Source organism: Anguilla anguilla, chromosome 16, assembly GCF_013347855.1.
Source record: "Anguilla anguilla isolate fAngAng1 chromosome 16, fAngAng1.pri, whole genome shotgun sequence".
In the NCBI taxonomy this organism is placed as follows: Eukaryota; Metazoa; Chordata; class Actinopteri; order Anguilliformes; family Anguillidae; genus Anguilla; species Anguilla anguilla.
The window spans coordinates 9,975,304-9,999,146 of NC_049216.1; the positions used below are offsets into that span (position 1 = coordinate 9,975,304).

Here is a 23,843-nt window from a genome sequence, read left to right on the forward strand (position 1 = left end):
TGGTTTGAGTGTTGTAGAGTTGCAGAGTGTTTTGAGTGTTGTAGAGTTGCAGCCAGAGTGGTTTGAGTGTTATAGAGTCACAGAGAGAGTGGTTTGAGTGCCATAGAGTTGCAGAGTGGTTTGAGTGTTGTAGAGTTGCAGTCAGAGTGGTTTGAGTGTTATAGAGTCACAGAGAGAGTGGTTTGAGTGTTGTAGAGCTGCAGAGTGGTTTGAGTGTTGTAGAGTTGCAGAGTGGTTTGAGTGTTGTAGAGTTGCAGTCAGAGTGGTTTGAGTGTTGTAGAGCTGCAGAGTGGTTTGAGTGTTGTAGAGTTGCAGAGTGGTTTGAGTGTTGTGGAGTTGCAGAGTGGTTTGGGTGTTGTGGAGTTGCAGTCAGAGTGGTTTGGGTGTTGTAGAGTTGCAGAGTGGTTTGAGTGTTGTAGAGTTGCAGTCAGAGTGGTTTGAGTGTTGTAGAGCTGCAGAGTGGTTTGAGTGTTGTAGAGTTGCAGTCAGAGTGGTTTGAGTGTTGTAGAGTTGCAGAGTGGTTTGAGTGTTGTAGAGTTGCAGAGTGGTTTGAGTGTTGTAGAGTTGCAGAGTGGTTTGAGTGTTGTAGAGTTGCAGAGAGAGTGGTTTGAGTGTTGTGGAGTTGCAGAGTGTTTGAGTGTTGTGGAGTTGCAGAGAGAGTGGTTTGAGTGTTGTAGAGTTGCAGAGAGAGTGGTTTGAGTGTTGTAGAGTTGCAGTCAGAGTGGTTTGGGCGTTGTGGAGTTGCAGGCGGGGAGAGAGTTAGCGGAGCTGAGTGTGGCCGTGTAATCTGTGCAGGGCTTAACCCGAGGGACGGAGGCGGTTTGTGTCTGTGTCAGCAGGACTGCGGGCTTGTCGGGAACGCGCGGCGGCCCCGTCTCTGAGGTTATTAACGCAGCCCGCTTGTGCCAGCGGCCGGTGCTTCCCTCGGCAGTGTGCGGTGGCTGTCAGGACCGATACAGAGACGCATCGCTCCCAGAGCAAAACACGTCCGCAGCACAAACTCCGTCTGCTGCGGACTGCGAGTGACAGCAAGCTCGGGGCAAGGGGGAAGCGGCTCCGGATAAGAAGTACCCATGCGTATACACGCGTATACTCTTCAGAATATTATTTAAATCTGCACCTCTGTGCTGTTCACTGCACTTTAAAACACTGAGAGGGAGTGATTAACACAGAGACAGCGAGGGGCATCTGCACCGAGAGAGTGAAACTCTGTACCGCACAAAGCTGCTTTGGTTCGTCCGGCCGATAAAGCAGAATTGGAACTGAGAGTCGGTGTGCAAAACTGTAGGTGCGGCGCGTCAGGCTGTTTTCCTGTTGAGTAATGTCGGCCATATCAAAATACCGTAATCCCGTTGGCCAATCAGAGCAGGGCAGAGGGAGGAATGCAGACACCTGGGCCTTTGTCTGCAGGGAGGGCGATGAAGGAGGTAGAGGACAAACAGTTCCAGACATACAGCCTACACAAATTACAATACACAACCCACAGGCTACCCAAATTAGACCTCACCCACTCATTGTGTACAGGTACACGAGAAGCACACCTGTTATTATGATTGCGGTGATTTCTGTTTCCGACTTCTGACGAAGGGACAGTACTGCCAGTGTGTGTGTGTGTGTGTGTGTGAGTGTGAGTGTGTGTGAGTGTGTGAATGTCACAGCTAAATCCTGTAAGTGGGTCAGAGCTTTTGGATTTAGGACAGCGCTGACCAGACAGTGGGTGAGGATAGCAGAGACAAACAGGCCCCATGTGGACCTCCAGAACCAGTACCAGTGGTGCACTACTCAGATACCACACTCTGAGTAGTGCACTACTGTAGTACTTAATGTCCTACAGTATGAGAGTTGTACACACTCATACTGTAGAACACAAAGTGTGTAGAACGCTCATACTGTAGGGCATTGTGTCTGCAGAACACTCATACTGTGGGACACATAGACCGTATAAAAATAGGTGGGACACTAAGTGTGTAGAACACTCGTACTGTAGAACACTAGGTCTGAAGAGTACTCATACTGTAGATCAGTAAGTCTGTAAAACACTTGTACTGTAGAGCAGTGGCTCTGTAGAACACTCATACTGTAGATTAGTGGGTCTGTAGAATGTTTGCACTAAGGAATGCCGGGCATTTAGAGCAGTGTTACACAGGAATATTTGATTTATAGAGCACTGTCTTATGTGCGGTGATGGTTCTATGGAACATTGTGTTCCGCGGAATCCTCAAACAGTAGAACACCGCGTTTGGAATACTGTGCGCGTGCAGTTCCGGAGTCCGTGGAATCCCCCAGAATGGCAAGTGAGTGCTTTAGTGACTGTGCGTCAGCAGGGCTCGTCAGTGCCTTACTTCCCTCTTCAGGGGAGCTTAATTACATTCAGCTGACGAGACGGAAACAGCCCCGGTCCACCTCATTAGAAGAACTTACGCGGTTTCCCCGAAGTGCTGGTCAGACATCGGGCATTAACCCCTTTCCAAGCGCTGAGGGATTAAAATCCAGTCTGGACTCGGTTGGAAAGGGAAAACAGGCTCGTTTTCTTTTTCCTGATTGGATTATTTCTCTGTGCGGTCGCACGTAGGCGGCGACGCGGTCGCGAAGGAGCCCTTTGTTTCTTACGTAAGCGGTTGTCTGACCGCGCTCAGGGTCTGTCTGAGAGAGCCCGCTCTGGTCCGGGCCTCACGCCCTGCCTCTGCCGCACCGCGGGATGCTGGGAGCCGTCCGTGAGGTCCTGGGCGGTTCCGCTCCTGCGGTTACCTGCGCAGTTTCGTCTCACGCTGCGACCGCACCTGCAGTCACAGTGCGGTTCTGTCTTACACCGTGACCGCGCCTACAGACCCGCATAGTTTTGTTTCACACTGAGACTGTTCCTGCCGTTCTGTGTGGTTCCGTTTCACACTGAGACTGTTCCTGCCGTTCTGTGTGGCTCCGTTTCACACTGAGACTGTTCCTGCCGTTCTGTGTGGTTCCGTTTCGCGCTGTGACTGCGTCTGCGGTCGTGTGCGGTTCTGTCACGTCTGTGATAATTGTAGACCGTGTCGCAGTAAGTCCTGTCGGCGGAGTGAGAGACCAGCGCTGAATGTCACACGGAGGAGCGCTGGGACAGACGATCCCGTCCGTTACATAACCCGCAGGAGCAAACGGCACAGGCTGGAGGAGTAAACAAGCCCGGCTCCTCTCCTCTCCTCTCCTCTCCTCTCCTCTCCTCTCCTCTCCCCTCCCTCCTCTCCTCTCCTCTCCCCTCCCTCCTCTCTCGTCCTCTCCCCCCCTCCCCGAGGATGCAGAAGTCCTGCCTTTTCCACTGTCCCGCGAAGGCAGATCATCAGACTCCAGGGCCGCGCCAGGGAGAGGGTGTCCTGACCTTTAATAAACCTGTTTTATTAATAAACCACCTTTAAAAGTCCTGCGTTATTAATAAATCCACCTTGAACGGCCCCGTTTTATTTTTAAACACCTGATTAGTATATACTCACTGTTATAGTCATAAACCGGATTCAAGAGCTTTGAATAAAAAAGCCAAGTCTCTCAAAGAAGACTTCAGGGCTTTTTTTTTTGAGACAGTTCTTTCTGCCGGATTTGGAACGCGCTGTCGTGCCCGCCGGGTCACTGCTGTGCCACCCGCACTGGCACAGGAAGTGCCACCCGCCCTGGCACAGGAAGTGCCACCCGCACTGGCACAGGAAGTGCAGCCTCCGAAGTGCCAACCGCCCCCCCCCCCCCCATCTTGAGTGCAGGGCCCGGCTGGGGTTTGAGGCAAGCTCCTTACTGTGCCACACACACAAGCTGTGCTTTCCCGTTTCAAAATGGCGGCAGGTACAGCATACAGGTAGATCAGGTAGAGCAGGATTGACTCGAGGTGCGTTCCGTGCCCCGGGCCATCTCTGAGCGCGCTCAGAAGCGCCCTGTGCGAAACTCCATGAGACCCGACGAGACCCGGGCTCCCTCCCTCCCTCGCTCCATCCCTCCCTCCCTCCCTCCCTCCCTCGCTCCATCCCTCCATCCCTCCATCCCTCCCTCCCTCCGGAGCTGGTCGTCCCTCAGATTTTCGAGGCCGACCTCCAGCCCCCGGCTCCAGAGCCCCAGTGGCCTTTCAGTTTCCTTCTAAGAAAAAGCCGTGGAGCGCTCTTCCTGGAGCCGGTCTGGGCCCGGGCCAGTCATTCGATTGACACGCATTCCAGATCGTTATCTAGCGAGGGGTGGGGGGGGGCGGGTAGTACATTCCAAGAAATCGTCTGCAGGGGGCGGAACCTCAGCGTATCCTCCTCGTCACAATGCCCTTGGGCTCCCGCAGCCAATATATGATTGGTCGAACGAGGTCTGCCGGCCCGGGAACGGGAGACCTGAGCGAATCGGCCTGCTGCTCGTTCACTTTGGGTGACGGAGCGCCTCAGCTGCCCTCTACAGGCCGAGCCTGAGAACTGCGCCCCGTCATAGCATCACTGATCCGTCTGGCTGATAAGCTGCTACAGGACACTCAAAACCCAGCGGTGCTTCTTGAGGTGTGTGTGAGAGCGCGCGGGTGTGTGTGTATGCTTGGGATTGTGTGTCTGCGTGCGACTGAGACTGGGCGTGTCCCCAGATTGCGTGTGTACAGACAGCACACAAGTGTGTCCTTATCTGTGTGCGTGAGTGCCTGTGCGCATGTAAATATGTGTTGATCTAAGTCTGCGTGTGCAGACAAGCGCATAAATATGCGCATGACTGTGTCTGTTTTTGTTTGTGTGTGTGTGAGTGGGTGAGTGTACGTACAGTAGTGGAGGCGTGTCTGTCTATGTGTTTGTGTGTGTGTGTGAGTGGGTGAGTGTCGGGGTCTGTGTTTGTGTGTGTGTGTGTATGTGTGTGAGTGGGTGAGTGTACGTACAGTAGTGGAGGCGTGTCTGTCTGTGTGTTTGTGTGTGAGTGGGTGAGTGTCGGTGTCTGTGTTTGTGTGTGAGTGGGTGAGTGTCGGGGTCTGTGTTTGTGTGTGAGTGGGTGAGTGTCGGGGTCTGTGTTTGTGTGTGAGTGGGTGAGTGTCGGGGTCTGTGTTTGTGTGTGAGTGGGTGAGTGTCGGGGTCTGTGTTTGTGTGTGAGTGGGTGAGTGTCGGGGTCTGTGTTTGTGTGTGAGTGGGTGAGTGTCGGGGTCTGTGTTTGTGTACTCCTGTGTGTGAGGGCGCGCGCACCGCTAAGTGTGTGATGTGCGCCAGGAATGTGCGGAACTCCCCAGCGGGTCATGGGAGAAAACAGTCACAGCGGCTTGTGGATTTTCAATTTCCAGTTACGTAAGACGGGGGTGAGGAGAGGGGAAGAGAGGGAGGGAGGAGAGCAGTGGAGGAATATGAGTGTGTGTCTATGTGTGTGTATGTGTGTGTGTACAGTATGTATGTGAGTGTGTGTGTGTGTGTGTGTGTGGCTGCATTATTAGACAGCTGATGTGTAGCAGCCTCCCTCTCTTTCCCTCTCCCTCTCCTTTTCCATCTATCCCAGCCTCCCTCCCTCTCTTTCCCCCCCTCTCTTTCTCTCTCTCTCTTTCCGAGTTGCCTTCCCTGTGTCTTTCTCTCTCTTTCTCTCCCTCTCTCTCTCTTCCCCCTTTCTCCCTATGGCTATCTTTCCCTTTCTCTCCCTCCCTCTCTCTTTCTCCCTCTCTCTCTCTCTCTCTCTCTGTCCCAGCCTCCCTGCCTGCCTCTCCTTCCCTCCTCCCTGTCGGCTGTGCTGCTGCCTGTGTGAGACAGGCCTGTGGGCCCTGCTGCCTGTGTGAGACAGGCCTGTGGGCCTTGCTGCCTGTGTGAGACAGGCCTGTGGGCCCTGCAGCCTGTGTGAGACAGGCCTGTGGGCCCTGCAGCCTGTGTGAGACAGGCCTGTGGGCCTTGCTGCCTGTGTGAGACAGGCCTGTGGGCCCTGCTGCCTGTGTGAGACAGGCCCGTGGGCCCTGCTGCCTGTGTGAGACAGGCCTGTGGGCCTTGCTGCCTGTGTGAGACAGGCCCGTGGGCCCTGCTGCCTGTGTGAGACAGGCCTGTGGGCCCTGCTGCCTGTGTGAGACAGGCCTGTGGGCCTTGCTGCCTGTGTGAGACAGGCCTGTGGGCCCTGCTGCCTGTGTGAGACAGGCCTGTGGGCCTTGCTGCCTGTGTGAGACAGGCCTGTGGGCCCTGCTGCCTGTGTGAGACAGGCCTGTGGGCCCTGCAGCCTGTGTGAGACAGGCCTGTGGGCCTTGCTGCCTGTGTGAGACAGGCCTGTGGGCCCTGCAGCCTGTGTGAGACAGGCCTGTGGGCCCTGCTGCCTGTGTGAGACAGGCCTGTGGCCTTGCTGCCTGTGTGAGACAGGCCTGTGGGCCTTGCTGCCTGTGTGAGACAGGCCTGTGGGAACCTGCTGCCTGTGTGAGACAGGCCTGTGGGCCCTGCTGCCTGTGTGAGACAGGCCTGTGGGCCCTGCTGCCTGTGTGAGACAGGCCTGTGGGCCCTGCTGCCTGTGTGAGACAGGCCTGTGGGAACCTGCTGCCTGTGTGAGACAGGCCTGTGGGCCCTGCTGCCTGTGTGAGACAGGCCTGTGGGCCCTGCTGCCTGTGTGAGACAGGCCTGTGGGAACCTGCTGCCTGTGTGAGACAGGCCTGTGGGCCCTGCTGCCTGTGTGAGACAGGCCTGTGGGCCCTGCTGCCTGTGTGAAGATGGATGCAGTTGGAGGGCCCAGCCTCTCCCAGCTCATTACTCACAGGAGTGAGAGCGAGCGGAGGACAGGTGCAGCTAGCACAGTCCACCGAGGGAGATAATGAGGGGGAGAAGGAACAGGAGCGCTGGAGAAGGAGAGAGAAAGAAAGAGAAAGTGAAAGAGAGGATGTACTGTAGGAAGACTGCAGCAGTCCGGGTGTATGATATTCAGCCTCTGCTCCTCGTGATGGTGGTGTTTATTTATCTGGAAACTTCACTCCACTAGCCCCCTCTCTCTCACTCTGTTTCTTTCCACTCCATCCATGTTTGTGATTTTGACCCAAAAGGGTCAGTCCCAAGCTTCTAATGGTCGAATATATTATTCTTATGGCGGTTATGAGAACAACCAACAGAAATAACCCAGCGTGCTTTCCTTGGCTTCAGCAGCCACTGTCTCTGGGGCTGTGGCCGGGTTGGGACGTCCGGCCCGGCGTTTCTCCCTTTTAAGGGTCAGACAGCGATGCCTCTGGCTTTGAGCTTCGGTCCTGGGAGCCGGTTTTGCTAGCGTCGCCTGGTCCTGAGGCTTTGTGAGCAGATGCTAGCACTCAAGCTGGCCTGTGTTGTGATGAGCTCACTGCACTGGCGATACAAGGCTAGCATTTCACAGCCTTGTATTGCGCACATTGATTAAGCTTCTTTGAAGGAATTGATTTGCTGTTTAGCTAAATAAATTAGCACTCAGTATAGGTCTAACTCTACATCGTGCGCATTAGTTGGTGCTCACACGAAGCAGAGCTCTGCGTCCAGGGTGAACGTGGGCGTCCGTGTAGTGCTTATCCTGGTTTTCAAAAAAAAAAGTTCGGTTTGTCAGTAAGAGTACTTCAATGCCCTATTGTGTATTTGGCCCAAAAGCAATTTAAAGTATTTTGAGCCAAGTCATAATGGGTGTATCTCTTTACTGGCGTAATGTACCCTGAATGCTCCCTCTCGTAATTGGTTCACAGCCAGTTTGACCTGAGGTATGTCCCGTTATGGTCCTAAATTGAATAAATGAAATGAAATGACTTTCAGTACATGGCCAGCCAGGGCTGGAAACACAACACCAGTGTTAAAATCCAAAAATGTACTCAGACACTGTGAGACAAGCCCCCGAGCGATATCATTTATTACCCCCAAATCGTATTGTAGTTTGTGATACATTCTATTCTATTTTTGTCACTGGAGAAATGTTAGATAACCTGAGATACTGCATGGAGTGTATATTTCTGGGAAATCATCTTTTAAGTATTTCTGTATGTTTCTTGGAGGGGCCCAGGTCTGACAGTGTTGATCCAGTAAACCAGGGTTGACAAGTGGGCGACAAAACTATTTTGTTTTTTTGTGATGGAAAACTAGGGGTTGTCAGTTGTTCCAACATGCAAATGTTCAATGGCATTGCAACCCAACTGTCTCAAGAACTTTCCTGGTTTTGTTTTTCACCATCTCCATTTTGCATTTGAAATGACATTATTTAAAGTTACATACTAATTTTTTCTCTACTGACACCATTTCCTAAATATCTTTTAGAAATCTTTGATGCAAACAAGCATTCTCATTTTGATTTGGTTTGGCATGTTTGTCTCTCTTGTTGCGTAGGCAGCAAATATAATTACCTCTATGGTGATTCAGCAAAGATTTAGCAAAAGATTATAGCTTTTTGCTGAAGATGCCCTATTCCCCAAGGAAGTGCAGAAGACCTGTTTCTAAGATAAATTGAATCTACTGGAGATTACTGCTCACACAGATGAGCCAGAGTTTAATTTGCTTTGCTCTCAAACGCGGGGGTGCTGTCCAGATGTCAGGGACATAATCCACACTAAGAAATGAATCAGACAGTTTAAGAATGACCCTTTTAAACTCATCATCTTTGTGTTTCGGCATGTCGTGTAAAAAAAAACTGTTTGGTCTGCTAACTTTTCTGGGTTGCATGGAACACTGTTTTTCCGGTGAGTCTTGCACTTTAGAAGGGGAGTGTTGAGGGATTCTGGTTATCTTTAATGGCAACTTCATCATTTTTTCAGTTTTTTATGACGCTTGGTCTGTTGGTTTTTATTATCATACAGTGAAATCTCTGCAGTTTCTCACACCATAGTTTACCGTGGGAATGTGGGTAGGCAGTGTTGATTGTGGAGATTTACTGACACAGCTGGCAGTGGTAGATTTGAACACTATTCCCTTATCACCCTCTTCCTCTCTCCATTTCTTAGTCTCAAAAGAAGTGCTTTATGGCCATAATATTCAGTATAATATACACTACATGGCCAAAAGTATGTGGACATCTGACATCCAACTTCTCATCCAAAATTATGGGTGTTATATGGAGTTGGTCCAATTTTTGCTGATGTGACTACCTCCACTCTTCTGGGAAGGTTCTATATTAGATGTCGGAGCATTGCTGCATGGATTTGTGTCCATTCTGCCAGAAGAGCATTAGTGAGGTCGGCCACTGATTGGGCAATTAGGCCTGGCTCGCAGTTGGCTTTCAAACTCATCCTAAAGTTGTTGGATGGGGTTGCATGGCAAACAAGTTCTTCTGCGCCATTCTTGAAAAAAACAATTCTGTATGGACCTCGCTGTGTGCCCGGGGACATTGTCATGCTGAAATAGGAAAGGGCCTTCCCCAAACTGTTGGGGAAGCACAGAATCATCTAGAATGTGATTGTGTGCTGTAGAATTATGATTTGCCTTCACTGGAACTAAGGGACCTAGCCCAAACCATGAAAAACAGCCCCAGTGTGCAGATACGTTTGGTCATATAGTGTATGTTGCCAAAGCATAAAATTGAATTCAATGAGAATAAAATGCAAATCACTGCTACAAAAACAACATCACTTCTGTGTCATTAGTGCGATCCTCGGACAGTAACAAGATATCCAGCTAATTTGCATTCTCGGTTTAGGGCCAGGTGACAATTAAGCTTGTTTTGTGTTTCGGTTTGGCTGTTCCAGTGTTCCAGATAAATTGCTTTATTTTGTTTAACAGTTTGGCTTACTCTGATTTGTGTTTTTGAAGCAGTGCTGGTCTGAGATGTGTTGTAGTTATATAGGTGTGAGATGATTAGTTAGCCTCAGTACCAGCTGACTTAGCGGACTCTTTTCAGGGTTCAGCTCTTGGGTTTAAAGTGCATGAAACTGCGGCGTTGTTTTGGGACTTTATTTGAGATGCGTCCAGAATTTGAGTGCCCTTTTTTGTATGTTTATAGCCAATGGAAATCGTCCTAATTCAACTCTCACTCTCTCACTGTCTCTCTCTCTCCCTCCCTCTTTCACTCTCTCTCTCTCTCGCTCTCTCTCTCTTTCACTCACTCTCTCTCACTCTCTCACTCTCTCTCTGGGTCTGGCTCTTGTTCCCTTGTTTCCCTCATTCTTTGAGCAGCCCACGTTGTTCTTGGATGTTCCTAAATGGCTTCCTCTCCTCTCTCTTCTCTTTCCCTGGCTCAGGAAGGAGGGGGAGGGGCAGGAAATGGCCGCTCTGCAGACTACAGAGAGAGGGAGTGACATACTCAGGCCACTCTAATGTGTGTAACGTCAGTGTAGATGAGAGGGTTTATTATGCATATTCTCTTCCTTCACCTCTTACCTCTTTCTCTCGCTGTCTTTCTCCATCCTCGCTCTCTCTCACCCTCTCTTCCTCTTTTTCTCTCCTCCCTGGTTCCCTCTCTCTTTGGCTGAGCCTGTCTCAGGAGAGTTACATAAGGACCCAGATGTGTGAGACAAAGGTCCCACTCTTCTCCCAGTGTACATCATGTATTCTGTCTACCCCACCATACACACACATACACACACACAGACATGCGCACACACACACACACACACACACACACACACACAGACATGAGCACACACACATGCACTCACACACATACTCACACATGCACACACAGACATGCACACACACACACACACACACACACACACTCTCTCTCTATCACTCTCTATTCACCAGCATATTAAGATGATGGTGAGATGAATGTTTATATGTCAGTTATGTAAATGTTTGCATTTTACTGCTGTGTGTGTGTGTGCATATGTGTGTATTCTGTATTGATGCCAAGCTGTGAGTGTTCTTTGTCCAATAGCTGAGCTTCTGTCCTGTGCTTTGTTGAAACATTGCTGTAAAGAATACAATTTAAGGTATGATAGTAATGTATGTAATGTTCGTGGGATGTGCTGAAATGTAACGTGTGGAGGCCCAATGTTGGGGTGTAATTGGGGTGTTGGGTTGCTGTACAGAGTGTTGTTGTGATGCCGTTGAAACGTGTGTATTGTAGATATCTGGTCCCTGGGGGTGATCCTGTACATGCTGGTGTGTGGGAAGCCCCCCTTTCAGGAGACCAATGACAGCGAGACCCTCACCATGATCATGGACTGCCGCTACACCGTGCCCCCCCACGTCTCCGCTGACTGCAAGGAGTGAGTCACACCGCCGCCCTGCTGGCACACACACGCACACGCACTCACACGCACACACTCTTTCACACATACACACACACACACTCTGACACAAACACACACCCACTCTCACACATACACACACATGCACACACACACACACCCACTCTCACACATACACACACATGCACTCACACACACACCCACTCTCACACACACGCACACACACACACGCATACACACACATGCACACGCACACACACCCACTCTCACACACACACACACACACCCACTCTCACACATACTCACACATGCACACGCACACACACACCCACTCTCACACACACACACACACACACTCACGCATGCACACACACCCACTCTCACACATACTCACACATGCACACACACACCCACTCTCACACATACTCACGCATGCACACGCACACACACACCCACTCTCACACGCACACACACCCACTCTCACACACACACACACACACCCACTCTCTCACACACGCTCACACACACACACACGCTTGCGCAGACACACACACACACACACACGCTCACACACACACACCTCCTGCCACACTGTGTTCTGCTTCAGCCGGGTCCGTTCTGTCCTGCCCCACTCCTTCCCCTGGGGCCCCCTTGCCTCTTTCACCACAGTACCAAATCTCACACCCATCCGATGCCCCAGCACCTGCCTGTCTGAACACACTGTTCTTCACTAGTGTTCCCATCACCACAGTGAGAGCCTGTGGCAGCCAATGGGAGGGCGTGTTGTGAGGAAGGTGGGGGGGGGGGGGTGTGCAGAGTTGTTTGCTCCAGTTGACACAGAATCAGCTCACACTAACCTCTAACCCAACTCATGACCTGTTTGTGCAAAAAACAGTAAAAACTGACTCTGGATCAGTCTCACTGGGCCCGTACTTTAACCCTCGACCTGTTTGTGCAAAACAGTGTGAACTGATCCAGGGTCAGTCTCCTCCTCCTCCTCCTGGTCTTCAGGAGGCCAGGAAAGCCATGGCTCACACGGCTGGACCAGCCTCTCCCATCTCCATAACATCAGCGAGACAGGAGGACAACACTGTCCCTCAAAGGGAGGTAGAGAGACAGGAGGATAACACTGTCCTTCTAAGGGAGGTAGAGAGACAGGAGGGTAACACTGTCCTTCTAAAGGAGGTAGAGAGACAGGAGAATAACACTGTCCCCCTAAGGGAGGCAGAGAGACAGGAGGACAACACTGTCCCTCAAAGGGAGGTAGAGAGATAGGAGGACAACACTGTCCCTCAAAGGGAGGTAGAGAGACAGGAGGATAACACTGTCCTTCTAAAGGAGGTAGAGAGACAGGAGGGTAACGCTGTCCTTCTGAAGGGGCAGTGGAAAATGTTGTGTGCGTGGAAGGAAGCCTCAGACGTCATGTCGGTGTGACAGAGCAGGAAGTGGAACGGCCCTGTTTCCCGCTTCCTGTTTCCTGTCTCTGCTTGGGGGAGGCCTTCCAGGACAGCTGCTGCCGTTCCTTCGGTGCTCCCCCCCCCCCCCCACCCCTCCCACCCTCCACCCCCACCCTCCCTCTGGTTTTGGGTTGGGAACATCCCTCTCGGTGTCCCCCGCTACAAATAGAAGCCCTTCCAGCTGTTATTATCCCATAATGTCTCCCTGCAGAGAAAGGGCAGTTGTTTCAAGGAGCAGTTATTTTTGACTGTTCCTTATGAGTCTTATTATGGGACAGTACAGCCCGGCGGTGCACACCCACCAGGCACTTCAGCCTGAATAGAGCGTTTGTGCTCCGGGCCTGCGAGATGAGTCACATGACCCTCCCGCTGATTAAAGCTGCTTTGATAAGGAAGCCCCCCGTCACATGACCCTGCTGCTGTTCAAAGCTGCTTCGATTGGCAGACCTCGGTCACGTGGCCCTGCTGCTGTTCAAAGCTGCTTTGATTGGCAGACCTGCCCTCCTCAGGACTCTGTGTTCTAAATGAAAGCTGTCTCCCTCTCTCTCCTTTGTCACATGGAGCCACTCTGGGGGGATGAATAGGGGTAAAGTAGCACAGAGGGGCAGTCTAGTGAGTGAAGTGTAAAAAGGGGGGTAGTGTAAGGGTGCATTAGGGTGGAGGGAACAGTATGGGGGTGTATAGGGGGGAGGGGACGGTATAGGGGGTTCATTAGGGTGGAGGGGGCGGTATAGGGGGTGCATTAGGGTGGAGGGAACAGTGTAGGGGGTGTATAGGGGGGAGGGGACGGTATAGGGGTGCATAGGGTGGAGGAAACAGTATAGGGGGTGTTTAGGGTGGAGAGGCAGATATGTAGGGAGGTTCAGGGCTGGTTTGTTGCTGTTGGGCTGAAGCTCAGAGCAGTACAGTAGTAATCCTCTTCATCCCTCCTGACTCCAGATGTGTATGTAGGTTAGAGAGAGAGAGAGAGAGCGAGAGAACATAATGCAGAGTAGACTGAGCTGATGAATATTATGGATCATCAGAAGCACAGGCACATGCTGTACCCACCCGTGCTTGTGCAGTGGCTCCCCCTGGTGGTCACACAGAGGAATGTGCAGCAGCGTGCCGCACCCTGGCCCTGTTCCAGACCGGCCTCCGATGATCTTGTCCTCCCGTCATTGCCCCAGTTCCCTTTCGGGCGCTACTCCGCGTCCCCCCGGCAGTGAGAGCCGAATCGGGGGCCCCCCCATGACGTGAAAGCGCCGGGCTGTCTGGGCACTGATGGGTCGCACAGCCTTTCCTTTTAACCATGACAGAGATGTGTTTCTCAACGGGGAGTCTTCAGCACACGCGCTCCCTCTGCACACTTACAATACGCATTCCCACCACTCACAAATTCAAATGCAAATGCAAATGCGAATTCAAATTCAAATTCAAATTCAAATTCAAATTCAAATTCAAATTCCTGCTTGCATAACAAGTGAACTTGTGTTCAGTCAGTATTATTGATGACTACATGTGGTACAAATGCAATACAAATATTTCCCTCTCTCCCTCTACCACCAAAGTGTAACATATACGTGCTATAGTGCTGTCTATGTACAAGTGTCCATTTTGACCGTGAAAGATCAACAGTGCAAATCTAACCGAGATGACTTCAACAGAGCTTGATTATTTTGATTTTTTTTATAATAGTATGTATTTTATAATGTTGGTTGGTCTTATGGCCTCTCTCCCAATGCATGCTGGGATAGGCTCCTGCCCAGGATAAGCGGGTATAGATAATGGATGGATGGATGGATATTGTTGGTGTCACACAAAGACCTTGTTTCATCAAAGCACTGAATTGGGTGGTTGCTCACGGTTACCCTCCCCCCCCCCCCCTTCCCGCAGTCTGATCGCGCGCATGCTGCAGCGGGACCCCTCCCGCCGGGCGTCGCTGGCGGACATCGAGGAGCACCCCTGGCTGCAGGGCGTGGACCCCTCGCCCTCCCCCGCCGGGCGCGCCTCCGCCCCCCTCACCTCCCACCACAGCCTCACCCCCGAGGAGCACCAGGCCATCCTGCAGGCCATGAGCAGCGGGAACATCGCCGACCGCGACACCATCCAGGAGTGAGTCCTGCTCCTCCTCCTCCTCCGGCTCCTCCCTCTCCCCCTGCTCCTCCTCCTCCCCTTCTTCATCTTCCTCCTTCTCTGTCTCTTCCTCCCCCTCCTCCTCCTCCTCTCCTTCCTCATCTTCCTCCTCCTCTGCCTCCTCCCTCTCCCCCTTCTCCTCCTGAACGCTGTTACCCTCACCAATATTTTGTACCTTATATTAGCTCATGTTTATATAACCTGATACAGTAGCTGAAGCAGTGCAGGCTAAGCACCTCGCTCAAGGTTACAATAGAAGTCCTTTTCTTGAGAATTGAACCTGTAACATCTGGGCTACAAGCTCAGGTTCTGCCTGATAGATTAACTAAGTCTATAAGTGCAATCTGTACTATAACTAGTATAGAGCGTGTGGTTAGTTAGCAATTAGCTCAGCTCGTGCAGCATGTCTCACTGCTGCTTTCTCTCTCTCTCCCTCTCTCTCTCTCTCATTCTCTCTCACAGGGCGCTGGAGGCTAACCAGTACAACCACATCACCGCCACCTACTACCTGCTGGGGGAGCGGCTCCTGAGAGAGAAGCAGGAGCAGCAGGGCCAGACGGAGACAGACCATGCCCCAGTACCCAACCTGCTGCAGTAAGCACCCTATACACTACATCAGGTCAAACAAAGGTCAGGGTCAGGTCAAGCAAGGCCCAATCAGAAGTCAGACACAGATTCTCAGTTTCAGTACAAAAGATTGCAATTCAAATTTACACAAGTGCATCACGCACATATATACACACACTCACACACACTGACACACACATGCCCTCACACACAAACACATACGCACTCACACACACACACACACACACATATGCACTGACACACACACTCACACACACACACTCATATCTTCTCTCTCTCTGTGGTGCAGGAGGCCTGTGTCTGCGCCCCTGGATCTGGAGGAGGGCGGAAGGCGTGACCCTCTCAGCGGCGCCCCCTGCAGGAGCCGGGAGGAGGAACGGACCTTCCTGTTTGAGCGGCCCTCCAGCGCGCTGACGCTACACCCCGCCCCCCCCAGCGAGCTCACACCCATGAAGACGGTGTGCGCTCTCCAGCAGATCTTTGAGGAGGAAGAAGAGGAGGAAGAGGAAGAGGAGAATACCCAGGTCGACCTCCACCAGCAGGAGCGCAGGCAGGAGGACCCATACCAGGGAGGGGGCGGGCCTACCGTCAAGGTGGGCGGGCCTATAGTGGCGGAAGGTCAGGTCAGGGGGGAGGGGCCAGAGCAGGATGTGAGGGAGGAGGAGGAGGAGACACCTGTGCAGGTGAGAAACCTGGCCGTCGACAAGGCGGAGACTGAAGAGTCAGGTGACGTAGAGAGGGCGGGGTTAGACCATCAGGTGACTGAAGCAGGTGGGGGTGAGGGAGGAGACCTGCCCCAGACAGAAGGGGCGGAGTCTCTCAATCCAGCAGAGGCTGTGGAGCCCATGCCCAGCGCAGAAAGCCCCCAGGCCCCGCCCTCTCCAGGGGGGAGTCCTGGCGGTCACCCGGAGGGGGCGGAGCCTCAGGCTGTAGACGGGGACCCCAAATCCGTGCAGGAGCACAACAACAACACCCTCCCCAACCCGCTGGAGCGCAGCCAGCCGCCCCCCCCGGCCAGCTCCCCCCGCGGCCTGCCCCGCAACCACTGCGTGGACCTGGGCCCCGACGGGGTGGAGGCGCGCCCGGGGGCCCCCGCTCCCGGCCCCCAGGGACCTCAGGGGCCCGGCCGCTGCGGGGGCAAAGAGGCGGGGCCCGCGGGGGGCGAGGCGGGGCCCGAGCCCGCCGCCCGGGCGGAGAGGGGCGGCGGCCCGAAGAACCGAAACGTGAACCTGCGGGACCGCCTGCTGCAGTTCCCGCTCTGCGAGAAGGCCCTGTCCTTCAACATCCAGCCCACCTCCAAGGAGAAGCTCCTCCCCTTCGCCCAGTACAACTGCTGCCACGTGCTGTAGACCCCGCCCCCCAGGTCCGCCCGTAGCCTACCACTGTAGCCCTGTACTGTAAGCCCCGCCCCCTATCCCTTTGACCACACGGTTCTCATAGTTCTGTGTATGTGGGGGGAGGGGAGGGGGGGGGAGGGGGGTGATACAGGACACAAAGAACAGTGTAACCCTTGAACTGGTGGGACCTTTGACCTCCTCCCCCTTGTATTACCCAGAATTCCTGCTGCTACATGTACAGTTGTCCACCTCTTGGTCGGAGTATGGACGTGCCCGTGCCCTCCTTCCAGCCCTGTGAGACGGGAGGTGTTCCTGGCCTACTGAACGCCACCTGAATGAAGTGTACTGTAGCTTCTCCCTGCGACGCAGACCCTGTACCATAGCTTTCCTCGCAATATAACCGCCCTGCTGTGGATAATCTCACTGTTAGCATGACTGCTACAGAGTGCATCTCTATGACAACGCTCCCCCCCCAGACAGAGAGGGGGAGGGGCTTGTTTCATTGTGATGTCACAGATTGTGATGTCATGTGTAGATTTGAAAACCTGTCATGTCTTGAGTGTTTTAGCAGGACTTTTAACTTTAGACGAACTTTGCTGAACAAAAAATGAAACGTTACAAAACTGTAACAGCACAAGGACAGCTACAAAGGAGGGAACAACACAATATCGACAACAGCAATGCAGGACTTGCGGATTCTGTGTATTAAATTTTTATGTTGAAAACTTGAACATTAACTCCCCCGAAAGGTTCTATAGAAGCATCTAATTATTTTAAAAAGGCAAAGAGCGCTTATAGTTTATGAAGGTTTATGATTGTTTATGCTAGGGCCGGAGGAGAAATGTTATTTCATCTTCCAATGTTTGTATGTGGGTTTTGTCTGAGGTTTTTGTGTGAATGAGGTGGGTTGTTGTAAGGCTCACATGGTGAAACGGAGCTGAAATGGGTAGTTTTACACAGATTGTAGTAAGAGTTACATTATCCAAACAGTTGCAGGCACACGAGGGGCAGTTGCGTATCCAGGCTGTATATATTTTTATCGCTGAGCTTCATTTAACCTGCTGTGCCTGCAATGAGTGAAGGACCTCTTCAGTTTATTAGAGACATTAGAAACCGCTTGGAGACCACTTAGAAACCACTTAGAGACTGCTTAGAAAGCACTTAGAGACTGCTTAGAAACTGTTTTTAGACCACTTAGAGATTGCTTAGAGACCGCTTAGAGACCAGTTAGAGACTACTTGGAGACTGCTTAGAAACCACTTAGAGACTGCTTAGAAACCGCTTAGAGACCTCTGTATCTCCTGTAGGCAGCGTATGCGCTAAATATAGTCATGTGCCAAGTGATGACGTCACCCAAAATACCGTCACATCGCAAAGGGACTCCTGCACAATCTGTGAAGAGCACCAATACAAAGAGAGGCATTTTAATACTACTGAACGTTTCACTGCGTTTGCTCAGTGTAACTCTTTATAGATTATATTATAACAAATGTTAACGTCCAAAATTTTTAATCTGAGAAATTTAACATTATTACGCTACTCCGAAAATAAGTGTTAGGAAACCCGGTGCAAGGAATGAACGTTCACTTGTTACTCGTCTTCAGTATGTTTTAAAATACATGTGTTATTAGTGAAATGCAGAAGACATTATTATTCAGATATATCTGTCACGACACAGGATGGATTGTATCAGGTGTCACATGAAATAAGCTTCCCGTTTTGTTTTTTGTTTCTATGGTGCAACGGTGACTCGTGTGGCCGCGAATGAGGACGGGGTGCGATAGCGACCGTGTGTGGACACGCTAACGTCAGCGGAGGGCACGGGTGCGCTACCCAACGGGCAGAGTTTTCTTTATTTAAATGAACAAACAGCACAATTACCTCAACAGAACTGACACAACCAAAAAAAAAAAGAGAGAGAGAGAGGCCGGAATAGAAGGAATAGAATAGAAGCTGTTCTCATGTGAAACAGAGTTGGGTAGGAGTTGGTCCTCCAGCAGCTGCAGGATTCGATACGGCAGGATGGTGTTTGAACAGCATAGCTCTCCGCTTTGGCCGCGGCGCAGCGCTCGGAGGGGAGCCCGTTACCGCGGGAGACACGCGCGCGCCTCAGCTCTGGTTTCGGCTCAGGCCGAAACCGCGGTCAGTTTGAGTTGACAGAAAACCATAGATATCCTGAGTGGGGGAAGGCTACCATAGAGGCTACCATAGATGTCTGCAGTAGCTGGGGGTGAGGTGGGGTGTCGGTGCACCGGAGGCCTGTATGTGGAGGCCTCAATGGACTGTTAAGCTGTGTAACGATACAAACACACACACAAACACACAGACACGCGTGCACACACACACCTTATTCTCCTCTTTTAGCTTAAGTACAGCTCTGTTCTTCTGCCCTCCGGTCGTGTCCACTCCAGGGTGAGGGGCGGGGGTGGGGGTGTCACACTGATCTAGACCCAGAAACTCTGATTAAAACTGACTGTGTCTCGATGAGATGAAATTATTTTTATATTTATTTATTAAAACCGATTTAACCAGAGAGCAGGTGTTTGGTGTGGTGCTTCCTACGGGGTGCGTTGGGGTCTGTGTGTACGTGCAAGGGACGGTTGGGGGAGGGGGGGGGGGGGTTGAGCGCAGAGGTTAACAATCCAGGTTCAGAAAGTTAAAAGTTCTCCCCAGTATTTCCTTCCAATCGTCTGGATAGACCAATTAGCACAATTCTTCAGCAGGAGGTAGAAATAATTAGTGAAATCGGCCGGCCAAGTTCAAGGGTGGAAGAACCACATGGGAGGACTTTTGCTCTCTGACCCCCCGGACTTTCCACCTCTCTGGCTGAGTCTGACAGACCAGTGGATGATTTTCTGTGGTTGACTCACAAGCCAAATGCAAATACGGTCTTTTTTCTTCTGACCTACAACTAAAGTGGTAGCATTTTCATTTTCAAATGAAATCACTTTTAATCATAATCAATTCATTGAGTCATCTCAGGTTATTCTATTCTCACAACAGTGAAAAATACTAGAAATAGGTCCCTTGAAATTCCTCACCAGCTTTTACAGTCTAATTATAATTTTTGAAGTGCGCAAATCTGGCAAACACAAGAAATACATAAAGATTAATCTTCTGGGGGGGGGAGTCCTCATTAACACATGAAACTTATTAAAACAACTTCATAAAAAATGCAAGCTTGTGCAAACCCAACCTAAGAGGGGTGTACTGGTTACAGTGATACTGCCAGGGGTGGCTGTTGGGCTGGACTCTGGTCTGTTGCCAGTCTTTGGTTAGGTGTTATCCCATGTCACCCCGCATCTCAGTCTCCCAGTAACCGATACAATCATGAACATGCCCGGAGGAATCTGGGCTAAATTTATCGCCCGTCTTACAAGGAAGGAACGGTTCTGAGGGTCGCCATGACGATTGTCACAAATGACAACACCCATGATTAAACTGCAAAAATTACACCCTCGGAGGATGTCACGGAGACGCAGCTGCTCTCCAACAACCGCGATTAAGCGCACGGCGTTTCCCTGGCAACGCGGAGTCCGCGCTGACGCGAACCTCCTCTGGAGATCTGGGGGAGTGACTGAAAAATACCTGAGAGTGAGATGCACTGTACACTGACCTGCAAAAAACTGATATGACCCCCTGCAAAAATCTGAATTCGGATTTTGTGAAAGACGGGCTGTGTAACAGGTGGTTACAGGAGACAACACTGCCTTTTTCTTTTTAGACAACCCGTTTGGCCTAAAGCGCTGGCTAACCCTTCACATCCCCGGAGCTCCGCGCACAGGTCTGCAGGCCGTTTGTGTTTAGAACAACAACGCCGGTTAGCGGTTTAGAGCGCCAGCCCGTGGACAGAAAGGAAACGGCACCGCCGGCGTTCAGAAATATACACACATTTATTTACAAATACATTTGTTTTGCATAGACATTTAAAATTCAAAAAGAATAGTTTTTTAAAAATATCTCATAGTAAACAGATTTAGAAAATTATAAGAAGCATAATTTAGTTAAAAGGGAATACCTCTTTATGCATTTTGACTCCAGTAAAACTAGTATATTCATTTTTGAATGTATATATATATATATTTATGTAGGCATTATATATATATATGTATACTTTTATTTGACTAAGAAGCAGCTCCTTACTGTAGAATCTGTTGCTGTCTGGGGGGAGGGGAGGATTGGGCAGTGCAGGCGGCCCTGGAGCGAAGGGGGCGGGGATGTGGGGCGGGGTCTGAGGAGAGGCTGTGGCCACTCCTCTGCTCAGGTCTTTTTTTTTTTTTTTTTAAGGGATCCTCAGTGGGGCACACTTAAAAAGCTTATACAAATATCGAAATGCGGATTTAGTCTTAGGAGAACATCCCCTGAAAGGCGGGGCAGAAGCCTTGGCCTGCCTGAACGTCGATGCTCCGCCTCGCCCCTGCCTTTTAAGCCCCGCCTCCTCTGCCAGGTTTGACCCCGCCCACTTCGCACCTGACTCCACCCAGCAGACCCTGCTCCCCCCCCCCATGCAGCAGCAAAGAGCTAAGGCACATGGCGGTTTATGCCAGTCACACGCCTGTGGTTAAGGGGCACGGTTTGGGTAGGGTGGGGGGCGAGGGAGCGGGGGGGGGGGGAGGCTCTGGTACTCCGGGTCACTTAGACGTCAGAAGAGAGCAGAGAAATCCGCTGCGGGCCTACGGGACGTCCCCCTGCAGCCCAGACTCATGAGCCAATCATCGTCCGGGAAGGAGCCGCACAGACCGATGTGAGAGAGGGACGCGCAGAGTGCCAAAAATAGCACCGCCGGGACGAGTCCCCCCCCCCCACCTTGCGGTCCGCTCCCCTCTGCAGGAGCGCCCGTCAGGCCCTGCTTCATGTTCTCTGGGTTCTGACTGGGTATCCATAGCAACCCACAAACACAGACACACCTGTACACGTACGGACACACACAACACAGAACACGCACACGCACAGAACGCGCACGCACACACGCGTCACGATTCACGCAGGCTCAGGCGAACACTCCGGGGCGGCGCCGCGCGTCGAGCAGCGCATCCTTCAGTAGCAGCAGCGGGGAGAGGGAGAGAGCAGCCGCACCGCTCAGACGCCGAAGGTTTGCGATCAGGCACTGGCCAGGACGGCTCCTCGCAGGGCCCCTTCCCAACATTCTGAAGCAGTGTCCTCCCTTCCTCCATCATTTCACTCGTCCGAAGCGATCAACTGTGTGGGGTTTCTGACGTATCGCTTTCACCCTTTTCCATTCATGGAAGGAAGGAGGAAACTTTACAGTTATCTCTCTCTCTCTCTTGCTTACTCACTCTCTCTCACTCACTCTTTTTCTCTTTCTCTCTCTCTCTCTCTCTCTCTCTCTCTCACTCTCTCGTAATTTCTCTCTTCCACATTCCCCGGCCCTCTTGCACTTCCTCCCTCTCCATCTTCTCTCCTGTGTCGCTCAGGCCAGTAGCTTAGGTTACAGACAACATGAACGGTGACAGTGACATGAACAGTGACTAAGACAGACAGTCTAAAGATATTAATTCTCTCGTCCCTTTATCATCTTTGTTTTGAAACTCTCCACAGACATTTTAATGAATCAATGAATCAATAAATAAATGTACACACACGTAAGCCCCTCCCCCGGGCCGTGTAATTGACGGGGGGGAAATCCCTGCTGTGATTGGCTGGCGGGACAGGAAGCGGGATCGGGAGGGCGGGGCCTAACGGCGCGAGGGGAAGCGGAGGGGGACGGAGCGGCCGCGGGGCCGCGGGGAGGGAGGGGGCGCGCGGGGGAGGGCGGCCGCCTCTCGTCATTGGCTCTTCTCGAAGGTCTCGTCCGGGATCAGAGTGTTGAAGGGGTGGTCCCAGAACGTGGTGGTGATGCCAAATCCTGCACACGGGAGGGGGAGACAGCTGTCAATCAAACAGCCCGAGCGCAGAACTACTCCCGGACAAAGATGATGATGTCATAAGCTCCTATACTGCTCTGTTGGTGCAAGCACCAGGTTATTATGGCATTTTGAAATGGCTTTGTAATGAATGTCACGTGTGTGTATTCAGGACTGGCATTGTGGTTCTGAGTTAGCATAGCGCTTTAGTGATGTTACTTATACACAGGCTGGCCTGAGAATGTTGTTGCCCAGGTCTGGCTGGCTCTGTTAGATATCTCACTGATCTGTCATGCGGTAAGTGAGTGTAAGAGTGCCTGCTAAATGAATGGAAGGTAATGTCACGCAATCTGTGGGCACTTCATTAATTAATAATGAAACACAATCACTAAAAAGGACCTAAGAGGAATAGGGACCTGATAAAAGGTAAATCAGGTACCAGACAGTCCTACAGACAGCAGCCCTACAGACAGACCTAGACAGCGCTACTGACAGACCTACAGACAGCTCTACAGACAGATGCTCTATAGACAGTCCTACAGACAGCAGCTCTACAGACAGTAGCTCTACAGACAGCAGCCCTACAGACAGCCCTACAGACAGCAGCTCTACAGACAGACCTACAGACAGCCATACAGACAGACCTACTGACAGACCTACAGACAGCTCTACAGACAGCTGCTCTATAGACAGTCCTACAGACAGCAGCTCAACAGACAGTAGCTCTACAGACAGCAGCCCTAAAGACAGACCTACAGACAGCAGCTCTACAGACAGCAGCCCTACAGACAGACCTACAGACAGCAGCTCCACAGACAGATGCTCTATAGACAGCAGCCCTACAGACAGCCCTACTGACAGACCTACAGACAGCTCTACAGACAGCAGCTGTACATACAGCCCTACTGACAGACCTACAGATGCAGCGGCAGGCCTGTCTCTTACCGGCTCTCTGGTGCTCGAAGTGGTGCTTGACGTGGTAGGCCTTGAGGCCGTACATGTAGGAGCCTTTGTGGGGGGAGCCGTAGTGCAGGTAGTAGTGGATCATGTCATAGAGCACGTAGCCGCACAGCCCCCCCACGAAGAGCGACAGGCCCAGCCCCTCCGGGAACAGCCAGCGAATCAGCAGGTAGAATCCCCCGATGACCGGAGAGGCCAACCCCGGCGGGAAGACCAGCCGCGAGCCGTCGAATGGGGACTGGGGGCAGAGGTCAGGGGTCAGGGGTCACTCGAACATTCTGAGCATTACAGGACATCCAAATGGCTAACCTCTGGTGCAGAGCTATACCCACTCTCCTGCCTGCCCTCTCCCTCTTTCTCTCTTTCTTTCTCTATCTCTTTCTCTCTCCCTCTCTCTATATTTATCTACCTTTCTCTCCTCCTCCCTCTCTCTCTCTCTCTCTCCATTTCTCCCCTCTCACGCTTTCTCACTCACTCTCTC

General features: G+C 51.8%; 2 protein-coding genes across 2 annotated transcripts in view; one reads left to right on the forward strand and one right to left on the reverse strand.

The window, feature by feature from the left end:
• The window catches only part of snrkb (SNF related kinase b), a 26,019-nt gene extending 7,556 nt beyond the window's left edge, over positions 1 to 18,463 (forward strand). Inside the window, exons 3-6 of the mRNA XM_035395787.1 lie at positions 10,918 to 11,059; positions 14,374 to 14,592; positions 15,076 to 15,207; positions 15,491 to 18,463. Of these exons, the coding sequence (XP_035251678.1) occupies positions 10,918 to 11,059; positions 14,374 to 14,592; positions 15,076 to 15,207; positions 15,491 to 16,550 (1,553 nt within the window). The 3' untranslated portion in view covers positions 16,551 to 18,463. The remainder of the gene's footprint in view (positions 1 to 10,917; positions 11,060 to 14,373; positions 14,593 to 15,075; positions 15,208 to 15,490) is intronic.
• Positions 18,464 to 20,805: 2,342 nt separating this feature from the next.
• The window catches only part of LOC118215231 (fatty acid 2-hydroxylase-like), a 31,809-nt gene continuing 28,771 nt past the window's right edge, over positions 20,806 to 23,843 (reverse strand). The window contains exons 6-7 of the mRNA XM_035395788.1: positions 23,348 to 23,600; positions 20,806 to 22,404 (exon numbers count right to left, since the gene is read on the reverse strand). Of these exons, the coding sequence (XP_035251679.1) occupies positions 22,325 to 22,404; positions 23,348 to 23,600 (333 nt within the window). The 3' untranslated portion in view covers positions 20,806 to 22,324. The remainder of the gene's footprint in view (positions 22,405 to 23,347; positions 23,601 to 23,843) is intronic.